At 40.2% G+C, this 25,886-nt stretch overlaps 1 protein-coding gene across 1 annotated transcript in view; it reads right to left on the reverse strand.

Annotated features, from left to right (window-relative positions):
• KCNJ6 (potassium voltage-gated channel subfamily J member 6) overlaps positions 1–24,093 on the reverse strand; it is a 37,878-nt gene extending 13,785 nt beyond the window's left edge. The window contains exon 1 of the mRNA XM_021405488.1: positions 23,179–24,093. Within this exon, the coding sequence (XP_021261163.1) occupies positions 23,179–24,076 (898 nt within the window). The 5' untranslated portion in view covers positions 24,077–24,093. The remainder of the gene's footprint in view (positions 1–23,178) is intronic.

Here is a 25,886-nt window from a genome sequence, read left to right on the forward strand (position 1 = left end):
ACGTATGTTTTGACAACCATGTGGGGTCATGGAGGCTGTCTGCTGTCCTTTGATGTGAACCAGAAGGATTTTTTTGGCTGAAGCACCAATGCAGTTTGCATGAAAAGCCAATGTTTTGGAACAGCATTCTTTTTCTGATCCTGTTATTTCAACACAAAGCAAACTTCTGCTCATTTCCAGAGTCTCAGCAGAGCTCAGAATTTTCCTAAGACCAATTCTTCCCTTTGCTTTAAGCAGAGAAGGGTACAGATGGCAAAACTGAGGAGATGATTGTTTCAGAGACAGAAGTCTGATGAGATGGATCCAGGCAAGGAATGTGAATTCTAGAGTCATAATTTTGCTTCCTCAGCCTTTTCCTTTTGCTTGTGCAGTGGAATTCTCTCCTCCTTTTAATTGTGTTTTTTTTAAAAATGACTATCATCAGAATTATGGAGATTTTGCCTGCGGGTGCTGTGATAACATGAGGCCGTGCCACTCACACACACACGAACGGGTGTACAGAGATGCATAGATACCGTGTTCGGTGATTTTGCAATTCTCATATACCCAGAATAACAAGTTCTTGATGTGTGAGCCTTGGAAATCCTCAGTCCCTTCAAATACTTAATGAAGATAGGTTGATTATCATCAAATGAAAATTACTTCTGTCGTGTGAGGGGAGGAGAGGAGAATTTAACTGTCAGCAGTGAGAAGACAATTAACAGACATCAGAGAGGCACTGGGAGAGTTAAAACATTGTTACAAGATAATAACTGGGGATTGATGTATAGTATAGATCAGGCTATTTAAAGCATATGGTGACAATGTACCACAAGCTACCACAAAACACGGAAGACTGTTATGATGGGATTAAATCAGCTGACAGTGAGTGAAATGCCACTGTGCCATCATGGCACAGAAGTGTTTGTGATCAACATATTTTGAAAAGTTTAATGGCATTTCCTCCCTCTTCCCACTTGCTGCCCCCCCATGAAAACATTTGTAGTGCAGAAAGCTTAATTTGATTTCTAATTCGTATAAATGCTGTAGCACAACTCATAATTCTCTTTCTGCACAGTTTACTGGGGTAGTATTACACAACTTGGCTTTAAGAAAGTCCCCTAGTAAATGATAGCTATAGGCAGCACGCAGTCCAACCATCACTCTTGTAAATGCTCCTATAACCACTGAAAAGTTGAAATAATTTGGAACTATGGCTTTACACATTGTTAATCACAGAGCAAAGTGGTTGCTCTGATTTCACCAGGCATGCAAAAGAGCCTGTGACACTTTCAGAGGCCAGTACAGGGATAGAAGCACAGCTGATCATTTACTACCCCCATGACTGGGTTTCAAGCCCATTAATTCGTGGAGCATTCCTCAAAATTTGGTTAAGATTGGAGGTTTTCATTTAACAAATCCCTGTGTGAACTTAGCCAGGTTGTTTGTGTACTGACGTGTGTCCATGAGAGAAGAAGCAGCTGATTAATATCTTGTTCATGTTCCCAACTGATAATGAAAAAGAGGAATACGATGCAGTCCCCTAGTGAACTGACAGCTCTAGCTGTAATATATGCCTTTGTGCTAATCAAAAGTCCCACTTCTGCAGGCTTTCCAATCCAAGGTGAAGGTCCGTCCCAAGCTTCACAAAAACAAAAAGTAACTTCTAGCTGCATTTTGTATTTTGGAATGGAGTGGATTTAAGTCCAGATGGGAGATGATTTCAATAGGCTCCATAGGAATGGCACTGTGCTTCAGGATCCCTGGTCTTTGGGAACATTCTCCAGTTTTTCATGTGACTGCTGAATACCAGGAATATTTGTGAATCAAACTGTTGTAATACATAGGGAAGGACAACAAAAGAGCTCATTCAAATGAAATCATCCCAAGATAATGAGGATGTCATGACCCGAGTTGCACATGTCATAGAATACTAGAATCATTGAGGTTGGAAAAGGCCTTCAAGGCCATCAAGTCCAACCATCAACCTGACCTACTGAGTCCCATCACTAAACCATGTCCCTTAATGCCACAAAAAGGTGGCATTCTGCTTCATGAGCTTTTGCAAAACCTAGCAACAATATCACAACTGATTTCTATTACACATAGTGCCACACTCATGCCAGATCAGGCTGGCCTGCTGTTTTGGTTATTGTATCTTGAACTAAATTGCTGTGAGCAAACATCTCAAAAGAAGGAGTATAATCAGAACCCTGATTCTGCACAACTCGTGAATAGTGCTCTGGCTTGCAGCTCTGTTGCTAATAGGAGAAAGATGAAGATTAAGATGGCAGCTGCTCAGAGAAATTCATTTTGCAGCCTTCTTACATTATCATATTTAAGAGATAAAGTTACAAATATAACTACTGAGGTATGATGATTTAGAGGAGGACAGTTTGGATTTGCAAGAAGCTTTAAATGTCTTGTTTTCTCACAACTGCTTCCATCTCCCTTGGTAAGCTAATTTTAAAAGTTAATGGACTAGATCCTTCAACATGTTAATGCTGCATTGTACTGCTTCAGTGGTGCAAAAGAGCACAACAGCAATCTTCTTCTATCACTAGAGTTTTTCCCCTGTTCCAAGGAACTGATGGACAAAATGGGTCAGCCCTAAGAGATCTTTCTTGAGCCCTGGTACATGTGGAGCAAATGCTTCTGGGGAAGAAGTGGGGCAAGAGACGTAACCATATACCCGGTTTGGAGTGACTACTGCCTTGGGGCTGTAGGCTGAGAGAGAAAAACATTTTAGAGGCTATTGATGGAGTAAATAATTCCAAGACTGCGAGAGTGCTGAAAGCCTCAAAGCAGTGTATTGCCATGCCACTCCTCCTTTACCCAATGTAGAGTAAATGTGTGTCTATGCCATTTTTGACCGCATATTTGGAAGAAGGCAGTAAAAACATCAACAGATAAATGATTCCTTGCAACTCTTTCCCTCTTTCTCTTAGCTGTGCTGACAAAACAGCAAATATCCACTGGGCACTCTGGCACCTGTCAGTGTTTGATGCGTGCTGTACTGAGCTAAGCTCTGGGATCTGAGAGGTGATGCTGATCAGGGGTAGTAGCATCAACACATCCACTGTATGGAGTCTAAAAGTTAGTTCTGTGGGTTGAACAACCTACCCAGATCTTGCAGTGCACCCACTTAAAAACTCTGTGCTTACATGATTCAACCCATGGTTTTTGGAAGGTTTTGTAAAGATTCTGGAAAACCACACAGTGCAGGAGAGATGGTGTCCATTAAAACAGCCCCAGCTGAGATAATGTTTGTCAGTAAGAGGAGGCTGGCAGGGAGCAGTAACAACTTTGGCTGGCCAGTTTTAATCTGCTCTCTTAAGTCAGTCTGACTCCAGCTCATGGAGAGATGCTGAAACTGGTGCTGATTCTATGCACAAAGCTGCTCTCTGCCTCTGCCTTCTGGTAGAATACAAGCTCACAGTAAACCAACCTGAGCAGGGCGTCTACAAAAAGAAACATCAGTGAATAGCCAAGCAATCAAATTAGTTAGTTTTACAACTTGGTGGGAGAGGAGAGGAGAATTCTCTTGAAAGGGACCTGCAAAGATCAAGTCCAGCCTGAAAGAACTCAGTGAAATTAGTCCAAAGCTTGAGATGTGAACAAGTCTAAAGCACAACTGTTGGTTCTCCTTCATTACAGATAAATGCAGCACGAGGATTGGACAGACTCCATGAAGCCTATATTCACACGCGTGTAACTGTGGCAACAACCAACCTGAAGCTAATAATGAACAGGAATAGTATTGTCTCCTCCTTATGACTGTGAATCCTCCAATGGTGCTGTATGTTGCACAAATGCTATCTGCATATCAACTGGTACATCTGCCTAGGCCTTATGTACTGCGTGTGCTCAGTGAGTGTAACTACAGGGACATTAGGTGAGTCTTTCATTTTGTGCTTGTCATGCAGACAGCAGAATATGCCACAGAGAAATTTGTGCACTGTCCCTTTCTGTTAAACATCCTGCTATTTCTTTTGTGAGGAGAGATTTGTACCTTCAGGCTTGCCTGCGCTTGCCTCTGGGAAGTCCATTTCCTTGCACAGAAGCATGGGACCTGTCATTTGATCTGTACAGCAAGAATAAAAATGTGCTTATTTTCAAGACACTCATTACTTGGGAACAGAATGACTGTGGACTGCTTCCATCTTGGGTAAGAATAGTCTAACTGGAAATTTTCTGTTTTAGCAAAAGCAAGAGAATGGGGAATAGACTGCAGTGACAACCATGTGTTTTCCTAAAACTCAGTGGTTTTCATTTGAAGAGCAAAGCAAACATTTTTGACCTTGTCTTTTTAATACAAATGCAGAATAGTAGCCATGGCATCTGACATGTTTCCTTTGATGCAGGGATGGGAATGACCACTTCAGATAGATTTCAGTGGTGCTGCATAAAGTCTTCAGGCACTGAAGCAACAGGGATCTGTCTGAGAAGGGGACAAAAATGAGCTCCCTGGGTAGAGCGTAATGAGATCAACAGGGAACACTTCTTCCTGGGAAAAGCATCACTTACAAAAGGGCTGCTGTTTGTCAGGACAGTCAGAAAAGGCCTACGTGAAGGGAGACAGCACTGGGAAATCTGGATGACAGAATAGCACAGTCGTATGATTCAGCATTTCGAGGTGATCGGCTCAGGTAGGCCCCAGACGGATGTGCATCTGTGCCCTGTGAGGTGAATCTGTCGTAAGGGAGGACAGTGGGGGAAGATAAGAAAACTTTATTTTTCCTGTTGTCTATTATTTTCTATTTCTCTCCTTGTCAGAGAATGACAGATGCCTGCATGTCAAACTGACACTCTGTCAAGTGTAATTTTGAGCTGAACAAAGGCTGTAATTTTTTTTAAAGGGATTTGACAGGTTTTGAAACAATGGAAGTTTTAAGACTGAGCCAGGAGGATTTTGTTCATTAATAGTCTAGGTGCTGCATAACACAGTTTTCATAAACCTTTCATATTGCAGTGGCTGGAACATCCCTCCATCCACTCCTCCTGCTGATTTCAGAGGGACTGAGCGGAGATGAAAGATCTGGGGGAATGGACAGGTAATGAAGTGAAACTTCAGGGAGGTTGGATTCAGCAAATGAAGACTTGTGGTGATTTGATGGCTGCTGAGAGAGCCATGTGGAAAAGAAGCTGAAGCTCTCACAAAACACATAATTGGTTTGAGATTAATTTCCCAGCTCTCAGTTCAACTCAGCATCACAAAATTAATAAATTGGTGTCTTTTGACAGAGTCTGTACTTACATGTGGGGGTGGGTATAAGACCAGTTACAGCTCAGTAAAGTTGATTAAAGTCCATGGTGCTGTCAGCACGGATACAAAGCTTGAGGTGAAAAGCTGTAGGCCAGAACTGAAGAGATTTTTCACTTGCATTTCCTCAGAGATTATTCCAAAATAATTTTCCTGTGTCCTGTATGAAAAACTTGGTAGCTGGGTGGGAATCAAGCATATGAGTCAGATCAAATTGCTCTTAACTCTGACAAATCACGTTCACTTGGACTCTGGTTTGCATACAGGCAGATGGATTGACCTTATGGTGCCTCAAGGAGAAAGCTGGGTTTGTGCACTGCCTGTTGTCTTTAATGTTTAGGTTCTAGGTCTTCAGATGTAAGCAACCTGGTTAAAACAATGCAGTATTTTTCTGTTCTTCATCCTCAGAGGAAAGGGCTCCTGTTCCTTTCTGCTATAACCAGGAGTAGATTGCTGGGATGACAAAGGGACACAGTCTTCTCTTCTTTGGAGACAGCCAAACCTAATAAAAGAAGGCCACTCCTCTCCTAGGAAAATCCAACCCTCTGTTAGAAGGAGGGGAATCTCTTTTCCATTACTAAGTGCCTACTTTAGTAGCACCTACGCAGTGTTCCTTGTATTAGAAACTTAATAACTTCACTTGAAAATCATGCCTTTTTGATGGCAGTGGAAATAACATGACTTTTAAACAAGTAGAGGAGACTGTCATTGAAGTTGAGCCAGTTATGTGGGAGTCAGATGATTAAGGTAGATACGATGTAGGAGGTAAGAAATACTATCATTTGGAAAAAAATACCGTATTTTGAACAGGTTTAATGCTCTCTTCCAGGAAAGTGGGGATGTTACTATTAAGTGCATTATCAACATTAGATGCAGGGCTCGATTCTCTGTTGATGTGCCTTCTCTCTAATTGCTCCCATCCATGCAAATAGCTTCAAAAATGAGTCTAAGTTGTTACTGAATAGTACAGCTGTAGTCTAGGGGAACTGTGTGCTCCCTTTTTCAGATGTAGAGACAAAGATGCAGCGGATGTGGTGAGATGGAGCTGCTCTTTCATTCAGGCCATACTGGTATATGCCTGTCTGTAATGCCAGGGATCTACTTTCTGATCTATTCATGTGGTACCTCTTCCACTCCTTGGTCTTGCATTCAGTTGCACTAAGCTGGAGAAAGAGGTCTGGAAGTAGAAAACCTGCACTGAAACCTAATCAATATGGCACTTGAGATAGATTTATTGTAATATCTTGTGGTCTGGATGCAATAAAATCTCAGTGTAGTGATTATGCAAATGTGATAAGCCCTTGTAGTTATCTGGTTGGACTTCACTCAAAGCCATGTGAATCTTTCTGTTGACTTCAGTAAACTCAGGGTGTTCTCTCACTTTAAGGTCCCTTCCAATTTAAGCCATTCTATGATCCTATGGTTCATATTGGGAGTTTCATCATTTTAATACAAAGAAGTGCCTCTTGAGTAGCATAGCAGCTCACAGCAATACCATTCTGAACCATTTTTTTTGTGTTGTAAAGAAAAATTTTCCACAATAAAACTTCATTTTCTCCTCCTTGGAGGAGAAACTTGAACAATTTAAAGCTGATAGAAAATTAACATAAAGTGTCACCTCTGCTCTAGATGGTTTACACCACATTTCGGAATACAGCTACTTTCTTCTCTCTGAGTTTGCAGTGGAGAAGCTCATTGACCCTGAACTGTAGCCAGAATGGTTACAGCTCAGCCTCTGAGCCTGCAAGATGTTCTGCTTTAGCAAGTATGTTTTGATTTGCATGAATTCCTCCACTTTTCTCTATCCACAAATGAGTTAGAAGACCTTGCTACTCATTTTTCACTTTGCTTGGGATTTGAGTGACCACATATATTTGAGCGGCCTCTGCCCAGGCATGTCTCCGTTATTTATTGCAATGCTGTAAACTCAGTGTTTTTAAAAAACCCCTTGAGAAAATCATGTTTTTTTCCTTGTCAGATTACAAATATTTTCAGGATCCCTTTAGCACCAAGCCTTCAGACTCGTGATGATGAAAGCTGAAGCTGTTACAGTCTGGAGTACAGAAGGCTACTACCTCGGCACAGATTTAACTTTTACGTTTTCTAGAATGAACATACTGTAATTACAAGGAGTATATTGAAAATACTGTTGCTGTATATTACCACCTCCTGTTTGGAATATCCCCCTTATATCAGCATGGTTCATCATTCAAATGTTGTGTGATGCTACAGCATTTCATTATAAAGGCATTATGCCACATGATGATGTACTAAAGTGTATTGTAAATGCTAAAAAGGGTTTATGCATTAACCTGCAATTTTTGCTTTCACAGCATCAGTTATATGCTGAATGCTAATCTTCTGCCAGTGCACCTAATGGTGCTCAATGCTATTTTCTTCTCCTATCATTAAACAACATACAGGTCTGTTATATATTTTGCCCATTTAAGTAAGTTACATCCATCCTCAAATTAGATTATTTAAAAATTGTTTTTTCCTTATCTTCTTGAGTCCTGCATAGCTAGAATAGTGGAGATAAAACATTCTGGTCTGTATGGTACTGTTTCTACCTGGAAGATATCTGGCTGAAGTGGCCAGTGATAACTTGGTGCAGGCTTTCTCAGGGAAATGAGGATGTTCCTTGTTCAGTGGTTTAAAATGAAGCAACCTCAGGATTACACAGTCATCTATGGCTCTCAGAGACACCCCGAGGAGCTGGTTCAGATCATGCTTAGCAGATGATGGCACTACAACCAGATTCCTTTGCCTGCACTCCTTTCCCTGCAAGCTCCGGAGTGGGATGGATGAGAAAATGTATCTTGGCCTGCTCCTGTCCTGACACCACCAAGTGCCTGTGGAAGTGGCCATAATGAACTGCGAAGAGAGCCCTGTCTGGGGACTGAGCAGATATTCATACAGTAGAGTGGTACTCTACCAGTGTACAGTCAGGGGCAGATTCCAGCTGCCTTGGGACTGCCTGATCCTCTGTGGGGTCCCAAATGTGTGATGCCTCCTTAAGTGCCTGTCAAGCGCCAAGAGCCACTTTGCTGTTATTCCTCATCAACCTCACAACAGTCTTTCTCAGTCACAAAAATCCCCTTTCAGCAGTGCAAATAGTCTATACTTGTTCACATTTAGATAGCTGCTGATATTGCATCACTAGAGATATTCATTACTGAAAGATATCCCCTGAAAGATACACATGGTCATTTTGTGTGACCTCCATATGGTTTTCTATGTCACAATGATGCATTGCATAAACCCAGAAGAATATGGGAACAGGAGACCACAGCACACACTTTCCATTCTGCAGGCCTCAGGTGAAAGATGTTGTATGAATTTCTGGATGTAAATGACTGTGATTATTTACTGCTTTATTTATTTCTGTGTATTTTATTTTGGTTGCCTTGCAGTCACCAGAAAAACTTGTCTTCTGTCTTTTCAGCATCACAGATTGGGCTGTTGGGAACACACTGTTAACTAGAGGACTATTTTGAAATGTACAGATTGTTTGGCCTGTTGGATCCTTAACAAAAAAAAAAAAAAGAGGATATAAAAAAAGAGGAGATGAAGAACATGGCAATTCTAAAACAGTAATGTCAAGACCTTATATCATAAACAAGTTTTAGTGACCAAGGAACCTCCTTGCTGCTGAAGTGAGAAGGGCTTTATCTGGAAAAAAGTTCCATGGAAACTCCTTGAGGTATTTCATTTTTTTTTTTTAAATGTTCTTCTGATGTACTTGATAAGATGCTTATCTAGTGTAAAGAAAAGAGTTTCAAGAGGAATCTAATCTTGGTCTTGGCTGCCATAACGAGGATCAGACTTGAGAGCTGTATGTGTTTACAAGAGTCTCTAGCTCTCTATTCTAGTTCTGTTATAATTTAAATGAAATCATTAGCACATCTTTTTAATGGACCTGCAATATCTGGTGAGATTTTGGCTCTCAGTTTCTATTTTTTTGCAACAGATTATGTACTGAGCTGTGTATGGCAGATGGAAAGCTTGGTAGGAGGTAGTTGGGTACATAAGAAAGGGAGATAGGGTAAGGTGTATTTTCATGGACTAAGTGCTTTTATATGTAGTAGTGCTTGTATTTACTGTGAACAGTTTGTATGATAAAATATTCAAGATTTGTTCGGGCTGTCTTTGTAGAACAGCTTGTTCCATGTGTATGCAGAAGGAAAGGTGACTGTGGAGAACAGAGTGACTGCAGGATTGTTTCAATGCAGTGTGCCTGCGGGGAAGATATCCCGCCTGAAAGTACCATTCCTCCCATAGGTATGGAGTCCTCTCAAGTGTCATAATGTCCCCTTTTAATAGACCAAAGTTCCCATATGGGTACTTTATCTAGATTATAAACATTTATCTGCTTTTAATCTTTCATTTGTCTTTTAATTGGAGTATTAATTGCTTCTTCTTGGAGGCCATTAGAGAACTGACAGGCATTGCACAGCTCAATTTATTCCTTTGGGGTCCTAATTTAAAGGCCACCAGAGACTGAGACCTACTCCATGAACTTGGTGGAACTTTGGAACAGGCTCAAAATTGTATAATAAATATTTGATACACATTAGTAGGGGATATTTCTGAACTGAATTTTTATCGCTGATGGCTTTTCAATTCTCTAGTACCATTTTATATCTCTTTCAAGCATAAAAGAGCGTAAATGTGGTAAGATTAAGATTCATTTTGTGTGTTCTTCTGTCTCTGGATCTTTACTAATTTAACAGGGTTTTAAAACTCTATTACAGTTGTGTTCAACCACTGAGGTGAGAGTCTAAATGTTGAGTTTGAGCACCGTTGTAGTCCTGGAGCACAAACATGGAATTTTCATTCAACTGTTTCTAATTCATTTGCGAGTTGGAAAATCACTACTGGATCTATTTTCTTTTTGGAATGAGTTAGACGTTTGCCTCATTATTCTTTGCTACAGAATGAAAAAAAATCCCAACAATTTCATTGTAAAATTTGGACCAGTTGTTTCTCTTCAGGAAAAGAGCCGGAGAAGGCCATTTGTGAATGGTGGGCTTGTACTTTTTCTACACCTGCTATTCTGATGTCTCCCCAAAAGATGATGTCTGTTGTTGCTGGTCCTACTTCCTGCCCTTCACCACAGTGCAAATTATGATGGAAGTGCTGCAAACGGATATTTCGCATTGGTCTTGACACACAACTCTCATGCTACTTACAGTCTTCATCTCTACAAGGAATACTCTGTGGAAAGGTGTGGAAAAACTTGAGTTGCTGCAATAAGAGTGCACACCATAGGCCAGATCCATGAATGTCACCTGAAAAGCACTGAACTTTATTAATTAGGTGCTGGTGAAGTGCAAGACTGCTGTGATGCAAAGATAAATGCTGGCTTTTCTCTTCCAAAGAGATCCTGCTCTTGGTCTGTAGCAGGAGAATGACATTTTCCTCAGACTGCAAAGATAAACTTCATTCGCTTCACAGCTATGTAGACATGGGTAGTGTGCTCAAAGAAGATTTTTGACAAGACAGAAGTCTGTAGCTGACTCGGAACCTTTGGCTTTGAACTCATCTACAGTTTTTCACAGCATCTATTATAAACATATTGATAGTTAAAACTCTCATTACTGTACTTACTAGAAAAAAGAAAGGAAGAAAGAAGAGCTCCCATTGTAATTAAAGGACTAATGGAAAAAGAAACTGAAAATTATGAAAGGAATGGGGGGACCTTTCCCATTGTGGTGATCTAAGTGTAGTAAGCTAATACTTATCCAGAAGTGAAGAAATTGAACCTTATGTCTAGTTAAAAAAAAAGTGTCAGCGCAGTTTAATTGGACTGTCTGAGTCTTAAATCTTTTTTGCAATGGAGGTGCCTGGCAGCTCTGCCACTGTCAGACTGATTTTTCTCCTTTAATGGTAAGCTCCTGTCTCTTCAGTTCACATTAGTCTGCATCAGTCAGAAAGGTGTAATAAAATTTGTCAACCCTGATGTGCCTTAGGGCTCTCCCTAAAGATAAATCTTAACCCACTTGACACTGTTGTTGGATACAAGGCTATCCACTGTGATGACAACCATGATGATGATGATAACAATAATAATAACTGAGCAACTGCAGATAGGTAGATCTTGTGTAGCCCATTTGAATCATACAAAGGCTGTCCAAAGGAGGGAGAAGCAGACAACTGCAGTAATGTTCGATATCATCTCAGTCTTCCTCACTGTTTAGAGGAACAGAAAGATGAAAAAGAAGGAGACTGTGGCAAGGGGAACAAAAAATATCTGGGATAGATAGGGAACACTGATATAGTGCAATCTTCGGACCATTCTTCAAAGATCAGTTGTCTGATGAAGTGCTGCCTCACAATTTTAAGATATGCTCTTGCAGCAGACCTCCTGGAGCAAAGCTTGGTTGCATTTGCTGGCTGGCTGGCTGCCTGCCTTTCCAAAGCAAAGCACTCATACTCCTTACCCAGTTTTCAGGTATATAAAACACAATTGCTTAAATGGTGACATGGGAAAACAATGCAAGTCTTTAGATGGGCTAATCATTTTTCAGAGCCTTCTTCACTGCTGTCACATGCTAGTAGAAGCAGACTTTGAGTTTAATAAGCAGTGAATAATTTAGTCTGGAAGACATCTGTAGAGTCAACTGGTCTTACTTACTCCACAATGCATAGCCAAATAGCTCAGTTTGCTTAGGGCTTATCCAGTCAGGTTATGGGCACCTACAGGGATGGCAGTTCTATCCTTCTGGGACCCTGCCTCAGGGTGTGATCAGGGACATGGTAAAAAAGGCTTTTACCATTGTCTAATCATGTACCCATTAATTCTTGTCCCATCACCCTGGGCCTCTGAGACATGCCTGTCACTATCCTCTCTTTAACTTTCTATTAGATCTGTTCAGATAATGGTAAGATTCCCCCGGAGGAAAAGGATCTGAGGGTGCCAGTCAAAATTCACCTGAACAAGAGCCAGCAGTGAGCCCAAGTAGCCAAGAAGGCCAATGGCATCCTGGCTTGTATCAGAAATAGTGCAACTAGGGGTAGCAGGGAGGTGATTTCCCCCCTGTACTTGGCACTGGTGAGGCTGCATCTCAAGTACTGCGTTCAGTTTTTGAACCCTCATGATAAGAAAGAAATTGAGACCCCAGAGCATGTCCAGAGAAGGGCAATGAAGCTGTGAGGGGCCTGGAACACAAGTCTTATGGGGAGAGGCTGAGGAAACTGGGATTGTTCGGTCTGGAGAAGAGGAGGCTCAGGGGAGGCCTCATTGCTCTCTACAACTACCTAAAAGTAGGTTGTGGCAAGGTGGGGATTGGCCTCTTCTCCCAGGTTACAGTGATAGGAAGAGAGGGAATGGTGTTAAGTTGTGCCATAGGAGGTTCAGGTTGGATATTAGGAAACATTTCTTCTCAGAAAGAGCAGTGAGGCAGTGGCACAGGCTGCCCAGGGAGTGGTGGATTCACCATCCCTGGAAGTGTTCAAGAAATATGCAGATATGGTAGTTAGGGTCATCGTTATTGGACATGGTAGTGATGGGTCAACAGCTGGACTAAATGATCTTAGAGGTCTTTTCCAACCTTAATGATTCTATGACTCTATGATTTTATGATTCTATGTTCTGTACTCAAGCCCCCAGCCATCTTGGTGGCCCTGTGCTGGGCTTGCTCCAGGAAGTCCAAGTCCTTCTTTTACTGGGGCATCTTGAACAGGACACAGAACACCAGAGATGGCCTCTCAAGTGGTAAACAGAGGAGAACAATTACTTTCCTCAATCTGCTGTGTATACTTTCACTAACACAGCCCAGTAAGCAGTGAGCCTTTTTTTGTCATAAGGACTTATTTCTGTGTGCCATACACTCTTCTAACAGCTTGTGCTAAAAGCCGTAGCTTAATGAATTGCTTAGCACTGTATCTGTGGAGATTTTTTTTCATTTTACTCCAGAGAATTTAGTGTGGTCAGCAACATTCACTGTATGTATGAACCTGAACCCATTCACCTCCTTGGGAAGCCTGCACCTGAGGGCTGAGGTAGGCAGAGGTGCTTGACAGCTTCCTTCCTCATGTTGTCTTTTTTTCTCTTTTATTCTTATCATAACTTTGGTGATGTCAGGGACGTGCTGGCCTCTTCCAGCTCTTTTTATTAGCAGGTATAAATTCAGTGCCAAATCCCTGGGTCTTTGGCTCCCTTAAGTTAATTGACCATTGCTGTGAGCAATCCTGAAGCAGATGACATGGCTTCAGTGCCCCCTTCCCTTGTTATGACAGAGGGCTGTATTCACACTATCATAACTGCATGACACTGCCCTCCTCTAGTGCCCAAAGCATGAGATATAGTGCTGATCAGTTCTGTCTTGGGAATGTATTTGTACAGTTCCTCGCTTTGTAGCAGTGAACTGCTGGGAAGAGACTGGAAAGCTACAACCTGGCATCATTTGCAGGAGAGAAAATCCCCTGGAGTGTGTTTTACCCTTGCCACTATTTATTTCACACCAGTGGAGCTGATCCAAACATTCCCTCTAAATATTGTCACTAACTAAAATTTTATTGTTTCTCAGAATCTTAAGGAGGTTTCTGACAATCACTGAGAACTTTTTAAAAATAAATCTCTTTGATGCTTGATACATTTTCATGTTTTGAATGTTTCTTTAAATCAAGTTTCTTTATTTGAATGAGTTGTTAGAAGGGACTATTTCCAATTCAGTAATTCTATTTTTATTAGAATACTATATTTTTAAACAAAATCTTAAATTCCTCAGAAATAGCAACAAATGAAAATTGTCCAAATCAGGAAGAACAGAAATCTTGGAAAATTTTTTAATTTTTTTTTCCTGTAATTCTCTTGGGAATGGCAGGAATGAGTGAGCAAATATAACCACAATTCTGATCACACAAGCTCTTTCTGCCATTCACATTCATTGCCACAGTGGCTGCCATAATTCCTAGCCGATATTTTCTCTTTTCCATCTCTGTTAGCAATGCAGTAGGTCTGGAGAGGGGAGGAGAGGAGTACAAGAAAGGTGAACATGGGTTGCTTGGCAGTCATACACGTTGTCAAAGGAAGAAATGTTTTTTCTTTTTTTTCAAAATCAGTCCTGCTTGTTCATCAGTCTTTTAGGACTTTACAGTTACTACTTTATTCAATTTTGTGAAAACTTTCTGTTGAAGATGAATAACCAATCTGCTCACCTTCATTGGGAATTAATATAAACATCTATAAATTTAGAGAGATCTTATTGTTATCAAGAAATGTAATGTAACATGTTTATCCTTTGTTACAATTCAGTGAGATTGAACAGGAGAAAAACAATGTTATACAGCTGGGAATAAATAGGCACCAAAGGGAAAAGTGCAAAGATCTTTCAGAGACATAGGCAAAAACAGACTTTGCCAAAAGTACTTCCCAAGGTTTTGAACTACAGGCTACTTAAATATGCTTCATATCTGGAGATCAAACACAGGAGAACAAGCTGATCAACATGAAAGAATCAGTTCGTTCCAGAAAAAGTTCCAGGGCTGAGATTCTGCCCTGATTCAAAGCAGTGTGTGCCTAGGATTTCATCATGGTGCTCAGCAGCCTTTGTTTTCCGGTTGATAACTACCTCAGATGATCAAAAGTAAATCTCTAAAATTAGAAATGATAGTTACTCTTTTTCTTTTCCAAATCAGCTGCTTCCATGCTGGCTCTTCATTTACACCATTCCAAGGCCAAATGAACAACCTGAACAAGCACAAATTAGTAGCCATTATCTTTAAATGTGCTCAGAAATGCAAAAAGGTCTTCATAGTCCTGAAGCAATTCTTAGGAGTGTTCAGAAATAATGTTTCCACTTTGGAAGCATGGGAGGTGTTCAGTCAGCAAATTCTGCTTTGGGAATCCTTTGACCCCAAAAAATGGCTGCTGTGCTCTTTGTCTAGTGTCATCCATTTTGTTCAGCAATGTAGAGATCTTTCTGGTCAAGACTGTGTGGACTCAGGGGTCATCAAACCCAGGACAGTGCAGCTCATCACATGCTTGCTTGGTCCCCTGAGTTACGCACATTCTTTGGGGTCTGATCTTGGTCTGGAGACCCAAGAACTCCACAGCATCATAGAATCATAGAACCATAGAATTATTCGAGTTGGAAGGAACCTTAAAGGCCATCTGGTCCAACTCCTCTGCTGTGAACAGGGACACCTACAGCTACATCAAGTTGCTCAGAGCCTCATCCAGCCTGACCTTGAGTGACTGCAGGGACTGGGCATCCTCTGTCTCTCTGGGCAACCTGTTCCACTGCCTCACCACCCTTATCATAAAAAACTTCTTCCTTATATCCAATCTATATCTCCCCTCTTTTAGTTTGAAATCATTTCCCTTTGTCCTATCTCAGCAGGCCCTGCTGAAAAGTCTGTCCCTTCTTTCTCATAGACCCCCTTTAGATACTGAAAGGCTACTCTCTGGTCTCCCTGGAGCCTTCTCTTCTCAAGGCTGCACAGCCCCAGTTCTCTCAGCCTGACCTCGTAGGGGAGGTGCCCATTTCTCAGCTCATTTTCTGGATGTGCTTCGACAGGTCCATGTCTCTCCTCTACTGAGCACTCCACATCTGGACGCCTTTGCAGGTTCCTTGCTTTTCCGTTAAACTGCTGGAATGCAATGTTGCTTTAAGATTTGCTGGAAGCATCATTGTTAATTGCCCTTCTGCTAGGGATGCAGGAGCATGGCCAGTGTTACACCACAGCTTTGTGATCCTGTGGTTCCTCTGGCCATGGGGATCATGATTGCTTCAAAGGATAATGTGGGCAAGCCCATAACTGAGAAAGAATAGTGAGTGCAGAAAAAATAGCGTGCACCTATCTCTGCTTGCCACTGTGCTAAGAAAGGAGCCATACTGACTGTGGAGGTCTATGGAGCATGCACAGAACTTGGAAGTGCCCTTTTTCTGTGCCCCAGCATGACTTGCAAGGATACAATGCACAAAATGAAGCTCTTCTACTGAAAGTTTGATCTGTGTTCAATGCAGACTTTTAAAAATAATATCTAATTTCCAACAAGGATTTATTTATTATCTCAGTATAGCAGGGTCTGAAACCTGCCTTTAGGGAGCTTACATTTTAGCATCTCACTTATTGCTTGAATCTGAATGTCTAAAGGTTTAGGGGTGAGGGAGTAGCTGCTGTTGTGAAGAACTGAGCCATGAATTGGTGAGGAAGACATAAAAGAAGGATAAAAGGCAGTTATCAAACTGTGTAAAATGTTTGTGTAGTATCACTATTCAGAGAACGAAGCTGTTAGAGAAAATATGTAATTCCTTTTCCTCTCCATCCCTGAAATTGATTTAGGCACTTGTTCCAAAATTTTAGTTTAGCTAGCATATCTCTTTTTTTCTTGTGACCTTTGCTCCCCGACTTCTTGCCATTTTGCATATTGTTTTGACTCTTACTGTGAAATTGTAACTGCTCCGTTTAAGTCTTATATTTTCCTTCACCTTCAGGAAGCTTCCTGAAAAGAAACTTTGCAATGAAACTGGAGTGATTTTCTATGCCAACATTCAGAACTCCAGCTCATGACCACAATACTTTCTGCTAATAACCCTAACTTTCTGTGTTAAAATTAATAATAATGAAAAATATCGTTAGAATTTTAAAAAAATGTAAAGGAGAGCAAGGAACATAAGTGAAAGAGATTGCTGGCAAATACTAGGGCAATTGGTAGAGGTGTGTATGAACTTTGATGTCTAGCACCTAGCACCAAGAGATGTTAAAACAGAAAGAAAAAGAAAAACAGCCTAAGGGCTGGAGAGCTGTTGTGTTCTGACCATTCCTGAAACGGTGATGATACAGTGCAAACAGAAGCCATTTATTCTTAAACCTGTTTAAATTGCATGCCAGTCAGTGTATGTTTGTCACATCCTGGAGCACAACAATCTAATCTACTCTTACCAGTTGCCTTGCAGAAACACTTGGGTGTGAGAAATCCTGATTCCTTTTTTGCCTTTCATCTACATCCCCTTAAGAAGTAATTTGAGAGCATAAACATCTCTTCTTTGAAGAGCAATAAAAAATTCTGGTGAAAAACTCTAACCCAAGCAAGGCTTATTTGGAGAGAGAGAGAGAGCAAGGTCTGCTGAGATGTTTTGAAATGCTGGAACTGCTAACATACAAAGGGAGATATTTGTTAGGATTGGGCAAGGATAAGGGCTAAATTTTATTTATATATTTATATATAATTCAATAGAGTGAAAGCAAAAAGACAATAAATCAGTCAATCAAAGGGGCTGTAGTGAAGAGTGGGAACAGCTTTATACAATGTTTGTCTGGTAGATAGCATCGTTTACTATATAACCATCAGTGTGAACATTTTATTGTTTGCTGCATGCATTTTCCACAGCTTGCAAGCGTGTTTGTTTACGTATGTGTGAGCCATTCTACAAATACTGTTCTCAAGCAGCCCATGTATCAGAATTATAAATGCACCCTATCACAAGTTTATTCGTAAAATTATCCATATAAGCCTGAATTTCTAAGCCTAGCTTTGTAGCTTATTATCTTGACAGTTATAAATGTGCTGATCTTTTTTTTTTTTTTCTTTTCTTTTTCTTTCATAGTGTTTCATTTTTCATGTTTTATTTTTAGGCAGAGGGAATTCCCAGAGTGTCATCTAGTGCACCCTACTGGCCAGACACAACTTCACCAGGTGTGAGGATCTTTCTGGCTAAAGTAGGCTGATATCCTTTATGATACTTTCCTGAGTTGAAAAAAGTTACTACTATTATTATTTTTGTAATTTAATGCAACTTTAGATGAGGATTTTGAACTCCATTATTTATAATTCACAAACCACATTAACACAAAGTCTATGGGATGTTTGGGACACTCCTCTTTCTCCCTCTTTTTTTTTTTTTTTTGAAAATTCCTCTGGGTTTTTCTGTTTCTCCCTCCTGGTTTCTCTCTCATCTCATATATTTCGCTTTCCCACTTCACATCCCCAGTTTCAAATGACTTTCAATTTCTTTATCTTGTTTTATTTTTCCTACATTAGAATTTGAACTCTGGAAGTATCTTTTTTTTTTTTTCCAAGTGGAAAGTTTGTTTATGTTTATGACCTCCCTCAAAAACAGACTTCACTTGGAGAAAAAGACTTAAAAATGTCAAGTCTATTGTAGGAAAGTGGCTGTTAACTTGCCATAAAACATGTTAATTGTAGATTTCATAGAGTCAAAGAATCAAAGGACCGCTTCTTTTGGAAGGAACCTTTAAGATTATCTAGTTCCACCCCCCATGCTATAGGCAGGAGCACCTCCCACTAGACCAGGCTGTTCGTTTCTTTTTTAAATTTGAGATAAATATGTAAATTACTCAGATCCAAACTTTTGTGCATACAGTTTAGGGGGGACAGGGTTCAGGATCTTTGTGCCTCTGTGTTCTGTTTTTCATGGATAGGAGGAGAAAAATTATTTACTCATTTTCCACTGCAATAAAACTGCATAGTCTTACAAATATCTTAATTGATCTCCAGAAAAAAAAAAAATTAAAGCAGTGATGGCACTTTAATATAAACCAAGTATTTTCAATAGCAGATTTCAAATACTGAGGAATTGAGATTGGTGTGTTGGTCTTGCTCTTTTCCATTAGCAGATTTGCATGCAGCATTGCAGCTCTCCCATAAGGAGGGCAGAGATGCTGGAATCCTGTTGTTTCAATCCCACAGCTGTATTCTGACACTAAAAGATGCAACAGTGCCTCAGAAACCACTTCCCTATTAAAGGTGGGTGTTATTTTTGTTACTGCTGAATTAGTATTAGTACAACTTGCTTGCACTCTTACCTGCCATTAGCAGAATGGGAAGTGGAACAGTGGCTGTAAAAGCTGGAAATAATTGATATGTCCTTTAGATAGGGTGATGTTTGGCTGTACTTTTGCACCCCCATCTTGAGGGGTCATCATTTGCTTCATAATGGCCTGATGTACTTCACAGTGTAGGGCTGTGAAGAGCTGACCTCCCTTCACCTTGAGGAGTAACAGCATGGCCCACCAAAATGAGAAGTGTGAGGTGCTACCTCTTCAGCTGAATCACCAACTGTTGTGGTAGGGGTTGGAGTAATGTATCAGTTGTGAGTACTATAGAACAAGTCCAGAAACACTCACCCACCATTGCTTTTTTGGGTGCTTTAGAGATGTGCGCTGGTATTAGGAAGGCCATAGGAGTGAATCTTTGCAAGAGTGTTATCCTTTTAACCCAGAGGGATTGTTGAGCAAACAAATAAGGGAAATTGCATATTGAAAGGATCCATAATATGTTTATAAAACCAGTGTTATTTTCAGTTCTTGCTGATACAATATGAAAGAGTCAGATTGACATCACATTTTGTTGGAAGTGCCTTTGTGAATCTTCTGCCCTCAAAATAATCCTTATGGTAGAATTCACATGAATAGTGAAGGTGTAGTGATATTTTCTTGGCTGATATTTCAATTTCTGCCTTGGCAGACATATCTACTCCATTTTGTATCTCAGAAATACAGTGATGCTTCCAAGGGGAATTAGGGTGTCCTTGATCTGATATTTCTTCTAAATTTTGGTTTGGCCAATAATTTCTGTTTCCATTCATAAGATGTGTTATTCTTCATTTCCACTCCTAAAGCACAGTGCGAAGTTTGCATGATGCTTCATAAGCAGTTATGTATCATACTAGAAGTAGCTGACCTTTTGAATCCTTTAAGGTGGAAACTATTATATAAGATGATATCATTTTCTCAATACAACTTTAAGCAGAATAATAACAATAACTGATAAAAATAATAGCAAATATTTATACTTAGCACTTTTCACTATATTACTTCTCATTAAAAGGATACATGCAAGTGTAGAGAAGCTCTGAAAATTTAGAAAGAATTTTTCTTGTGTTGTCAGACTTGGGAGTGACTTTTTCTGATGCACAGAAGATAATTCTATCCATTTGTGTTTGATGCGTGGAAAGTGATACTGAATGATGTTGCTGCTATAGCTAAGGACACAGTTCCTTAGCTTCATTGTCAGTATTTTTCTATCCCATGACTTCGAGCGATGCTGGAAGGTATGATTAATGTGATGGAGATTTTTGCAATAAGCAGCTTCTCTTGCTGCTCTCACTCTACCCTTGGTGTCAGAAGGAAAAGTGATTATATGATGGACTAAATTTCTTTCAATATTTGCAAGAATGTAAATGAAAAATATCTGTAGAGAGAAAAAAAATGGGAAAACATCCAGTTGTGGTAGAATGTTGGTTCTGGTTGCCTCTTCAACAGAAGTAATCCTATGTATGTGGACTACCATACAAACATGTATTAGAAATTGTACTAGTAATCACGATATTACTATTCCTGATGATACAGTTAAGAGGCATTTTACGATGCCCTCCCCTTATATCTCGTGCAGCTGTGTGCTATAGAGCTGCCCCAACAGAATAAAACAGAGCAGCTGGAAATGTGGCAGGGTGACGCCTTTATCCTGGGCATCTTCAGTAGGTTTTCAAATCATTACATCCAGTCTTTCTTTTACTATGGACTTATTTCAAAATTCTTCTAGAATTTTAACATTCAGCCCAAACAGTCTGAGAGATAGCCCTCATTGGTGGAAGTTGATAATGACTGAGTGGAAGATGGGATCAATGTATCAATACCAGAACAGCAAAGGAGAGAACAGAGGGCTGTGTAAGTGTGCAAGGGTCAAAAGGAAGTAGGGATGGGAAGGTTAAATAGTGAAAAGCTTGAAGGCTTAAGACAACAAGGCTACATTTGATGTACCACCGAAGTATACATACTGAGTATACTGTCTTTTGATCTTTTATATATTTTCAGTGAGATTCCTGTCACATAGATTGCTCTGAAAGTAATGCCTCCTGTTTATTTCCATGGAAACTATGACTGATACAAAGAGCACAATCACCCTGTTTGATACAGCAAATTCTCAGCTACAAATTACTATTTTTCGGCACAGCCACCACCACTAGCTATGCATTTTTGCCAGTGATGAACAAGAGCCTGCATACCACACTTGAAAAATCTGCACCAGTGGAGGTGACCCATAGTTGCCACTAGTGAAATGCACCACCCACCCCTCACTGCGCTCAATTCCACTGTTTGGTCTCCAGAAATGTTCAGAAAGTGTCGATGAATGTCAGTGGGTGCCATTTTTTCCACATGGAGGAATTCAGTGGCACACTTTTGCTTCATATGTACTTCCATGTCAGATGTCATTTTGTCAGTCTGCTCCTCTGCTGCCATCTGTCACACAGCAACAGATTGTAATGGAGTGTTGGTGGGAAGGTTCAGTCTCTACTGCCATACCACCAACATCCACCTATGGTGTTGTGGAGCATAATAATAAAATTGGAGGCACTACTTTCGGAGCAGCCCTCAAATATTGCTATTACTTGCCAATCTTTTTCTTCCTCTTTTCTTTTTTTTCCCCCCTGGAAAACTTAATATTCAATAAATCTGAAAAAAATGCTGTTCTTTGGGATGTCAATTTCATCAAGCTGCAGTTCAGAAACTTCAGAATGTTTTCAGCTATCAAACAGCAGTTTACTCATTTTCTCATCCAAAGGTGATGCAGATGTTTGAAACCTCTATGCTCACTGCATGTATCAGAAACACTAAACAGTTCATCTCCTTGATTCCTCTTTATTGCCACCTACTTTCTGGAAAATGTGGAAGCCTCGCATTTGCCTCTTCAGATTCTCTGCCAAGTTCCCCTTGAATCATATTTTACTTCATTTTTGTCTCACACGTTTATTACATGGTGACAAATGCAATTTTCTTCTGACACCACATAATAGATGTGTGAAACACACACACATGTTCTGGTAAGAGACTGCTCTTTATTTCCTGGCTCCAGTTGCAAAACATGAGTCAGGGTTAGGAAGGTTGTACTTGTGTCAGAGAAGTGTAGTCTGCAACCTCAAACTCTCCTAGCTTTTACAGTAATAGTGAAAATTGCAAATCTGTTTCTTCTATTTCTCTGCTCACTACTTTCTCCTTCCCAAGCACATCCTTTCTTCATTTCCTAATCACCATTCCCTTGTATTGTTCATGTTTATTCAATTCAGAGTTCGATGCTGTTATTAGCAGGAAAAACATCTCTCCTAAACCAAGTATATCAGCACTCTGACTGCAGTAGGTACACCACTTTTAGACAAAACATCCTCCTACTATTCTAGTTTTAATGAAAAGAAGAAAAAGCACTAGTCCATTTACTGTGAATTCCAAGCAGTATTTTCTCTGCATAGACTGATATTGATGTTCTGCTGTATAATTACAGGTGATGACCAAACAACCTCTCTACAAAACTTTGGTGACATAATATGCCTTATTTACATATACTAGAATTGTGTTCTATGCAATTCTGCAGTGTGAAGGAGACATAAATGAAATACAAAATCAGATAGATCTTTTGTGAACTAAAGTGGAACAAGCCCCAAGTTACAAGTTAAAACAAAAACAGGTAAACAAAGAAGTTAAAAAGAGAAAGCTAAACATATCATTTCTGACTGGATCCAAACAGGCTGGGAGTTTAACGTGGCAAGCAGTTATTTTGCAGCTACCCATGGGTGATTGGAAGCAGCAGGAACTATGGTACTTCCACGTTACTCATAAACAGAGTTTTGAATTGATTTTTTTTCTAAAACATTATATCCCACAGGGTCCTAGTGGTTGAGTGGCTCCTGCAATAGAATGACAAATAACTGTGTGACATGCTGTGAAAAATTTAGAAAATGAGAAAAACGATCCCATTTTCCAAACAGAGCAGAAACAACACTGATTTCATTAGGCAAGATGGAGCAGACAATTAAACTGGGCACGCTTTTAATTTCGAAGCTAACCAGATAACTGATGCCTTTTGCAAATGTATCAACTATTGAAATGATTCCTTTAAATTGAAGCAAAATCACTGATTTTCCTTTCTAAAATTAAAGCATTTACCTTACACAAAGTATAAGAAATGTTACCTGTTGCCTCCACCATTCCTTCTAGGATTACAACAATTTCTAGCTCCTCTTTGGGCAACTGGGCTTTGGAAATCTCCCAGAAAGGACTCTGCTGGTTAATTTCATGGCTGATGATCAGTGGTGAAACCAAAAAGAGACGATCATCCCCTGTGTAATAACCTACGTTGATATCTGTCTGGTTGAGCGGTATAAATTCCCCCTCCTTTGTCTGTTTGGATTTGATCAACTTGGCTCGTATTGATGCCTCTACAATGTGTGAATTCCTAAGGTCTCCTACTCGGAACATCAGACATAGCTTTCCGTCCCGCATGGAAATAACTGCATTTGTAGAAAAAACCAAGGTTTCTGCCCTCTTCTTGGGTTGAGATATTTTCACAAACATGCAGCCAACCATGAAAGCGTTGACGATAGAACCTAAAACAGACTGAATTAAAAGAAGAACAATTCCCTCGGGACACTTGTCTGTGATGACCCGGTAACCATACCCAATGGTAGTTTCTGTCTCGATTGAGAATAAAAAGGCTGAGACAAACCCATTGAGGTTGCTGACGCATGGTGTCCACGTGCTGTCCCCTATATGATCCATATCTCCTCGCATGTAGGCAATTAGCCACCAGATCATTCCAAAGAAGAGCCAGGTCACTGTGTAAACCATGACAAAAATCAACAAGTTGAACCTCCACTTCAGATCGACTAAAGTAGTGAAGATGTCAGTCAAGTAACGGTAGGTCTCTCTGACATTCCCGTGGTGGACGTTGCATTTTCCATCTTTCCTAACATATCTCTGGATTTTTCTCTTGGCACATTCTTTGTTTAGATTTTTTGGCAGATCCTCTCTAGCTTGTTTGGGTAACTTTGGCTGATGAATAGGGACAGGGCTCTCTATGTCCTGCTCCATTGAGTCTTCTTCCAGTACGTTAGCTGCCATTAAAAGCAAACAAACAAGAGAAAGGCAGGCATTATTTTTCTCATTATTTCCCCAAGTTAACACACAACTTCCTCCCATGTTACCAAAATGATATCACTATTAATAAATAAAATTATTGTCCTCATTCTTTGCTCACCTATTACATGCATAATGCAGAAGTCAAATGATGTCAAGCATCTTCAATTTATTACTAAATAGAAATACTTTAAAAGCAAAGCTCTTTTTTCCTATCTATCAGGTCATCCAATCTACACTCATATTTAAATTCTGCAAGACGCATTAAAATAAATCTTTCTTCCCTCTGTCCTCCTTTACAGTTTAATAAATGATTTTTTTTTCACCAAGAAAGATCTTCTGGGAGATAGTAGATACAAATGAGGAAATGAGTTTGCTTGAGGGTTTCCGTCAAGATGAGCAGAGAAAATGAGCAATTGTTGAGCTATTTTTTTCTCTGAATTGCATTGCTATGGGGAAAGTATTAAATAAGTTTCAGAGGTTTAAAAAAACAAACATTCTTTCAGAATGAGCCAGTCCTACTCCTGTTGAAGGAAAGGCAGGATTTCATGTAATATATACCAAGTCCAATTCAGGTGCATTTCTACAGAAAATCAATGTCTCACTGATACTGAGACAGGGAACTGTGTGTCGTTCTCCCAGTAACGTAAAACATACAGTGTTTCAGAACATGATTTCATTTGAATTCGTTATGCCTGTGGCCTTTAATTCAAGTGTTCCTCTCTAATGACATCAGCCTACAGAGTGTTCCCCAGTTAAGTGTCTTATAAGAATATAAAAACCAGAAACAACAAGTAACTGTCTTTTTTTCCCTTTTGCTTCCCAGCCTCTTGAGATAAATAGCTTCATTAGTTTGTGAGGTTTTTCTTATGTACAAGAAAAAAAGAGTTTACTGAGGAGAGTGGCCTCCTGCAGGAAGCCAAGGACCTTGGAGAGCTCTGGGTTAAGTGTGTCTTATTGGAAAGCCTCCTGCACTCTGAGGCTTCTTTCTATCAGAATTTCTGCTGTTGACTCCTAATTTTCTCATTTTTGGCTCCTGTCTGACCCAGTGGTCATGCCTCTGGTATCCCACAGGCTTGGGGTCTCCACTTGGCTGTCCTGGGCAAAAGACTCAAACCCTTTCAATACTGAGGAGCTACTGGGCAAGGCCTGGGCTCTTATCTGGGGGGAAACTTGCACAAGGGACTGCTCTGGATATGTCAGTAGGGCTCGAGGAATGTTTTGGTCTCTCTCTCTCTCAGCAGTGAGTGTTACGTGGAGGACTGTTTGTAGAATCCCATGATACCTGTAGATTTTTCAAGATGTGCAGCTTCACCTCTGTGGAGAAAGGCCCCTATAAGGTTTTAGGATTGACTGAAACACCCAGGAAAAAATGGACTGTAGACTGGTTGTCTCACCTCCTGGCCTGCTCCAGTGACAGCCAGTCACAGTCTGTTCAGTCCTGCAGCCTTTTCTGTATTAAAAGAAAAGCTCAAAGGCTGACAGTAGCATGGAAACATGGAAGCAGATCAGTATTTTAAACATTGTACTGCACTCTGTGTCACTTTTTTAGTTTGGTACTGCATCTTGAGAGCATTATTCAGGCTGACTGCAGTGGCAGCACTTAAAGTCGTGTCCCAAACGAGTCAGTTCTGGATGAACTTATCCCAGTTGGTGACAGTATGCCTACTTGGATTATCACTAATGCTATATAATGTATGACAAAATAAACACAATAAAAAGGCCTTAAAGGAACCCTGTGAGACAGACTAAAGAAAAAGGCAGA

This window comes from Numida meleagris, chromosome 1, assembly GCF_002078875.1.
Source record: "Numida meleagris isolate 19003 breed g44 Domestic line chromosome 1, NumMel1.0, whole genome shotgun sequence".
NCBI lineage: Eukaryota > Metazoa > Chordata > Aves > Galliformes > Numididae > Numida > Numida meleagris.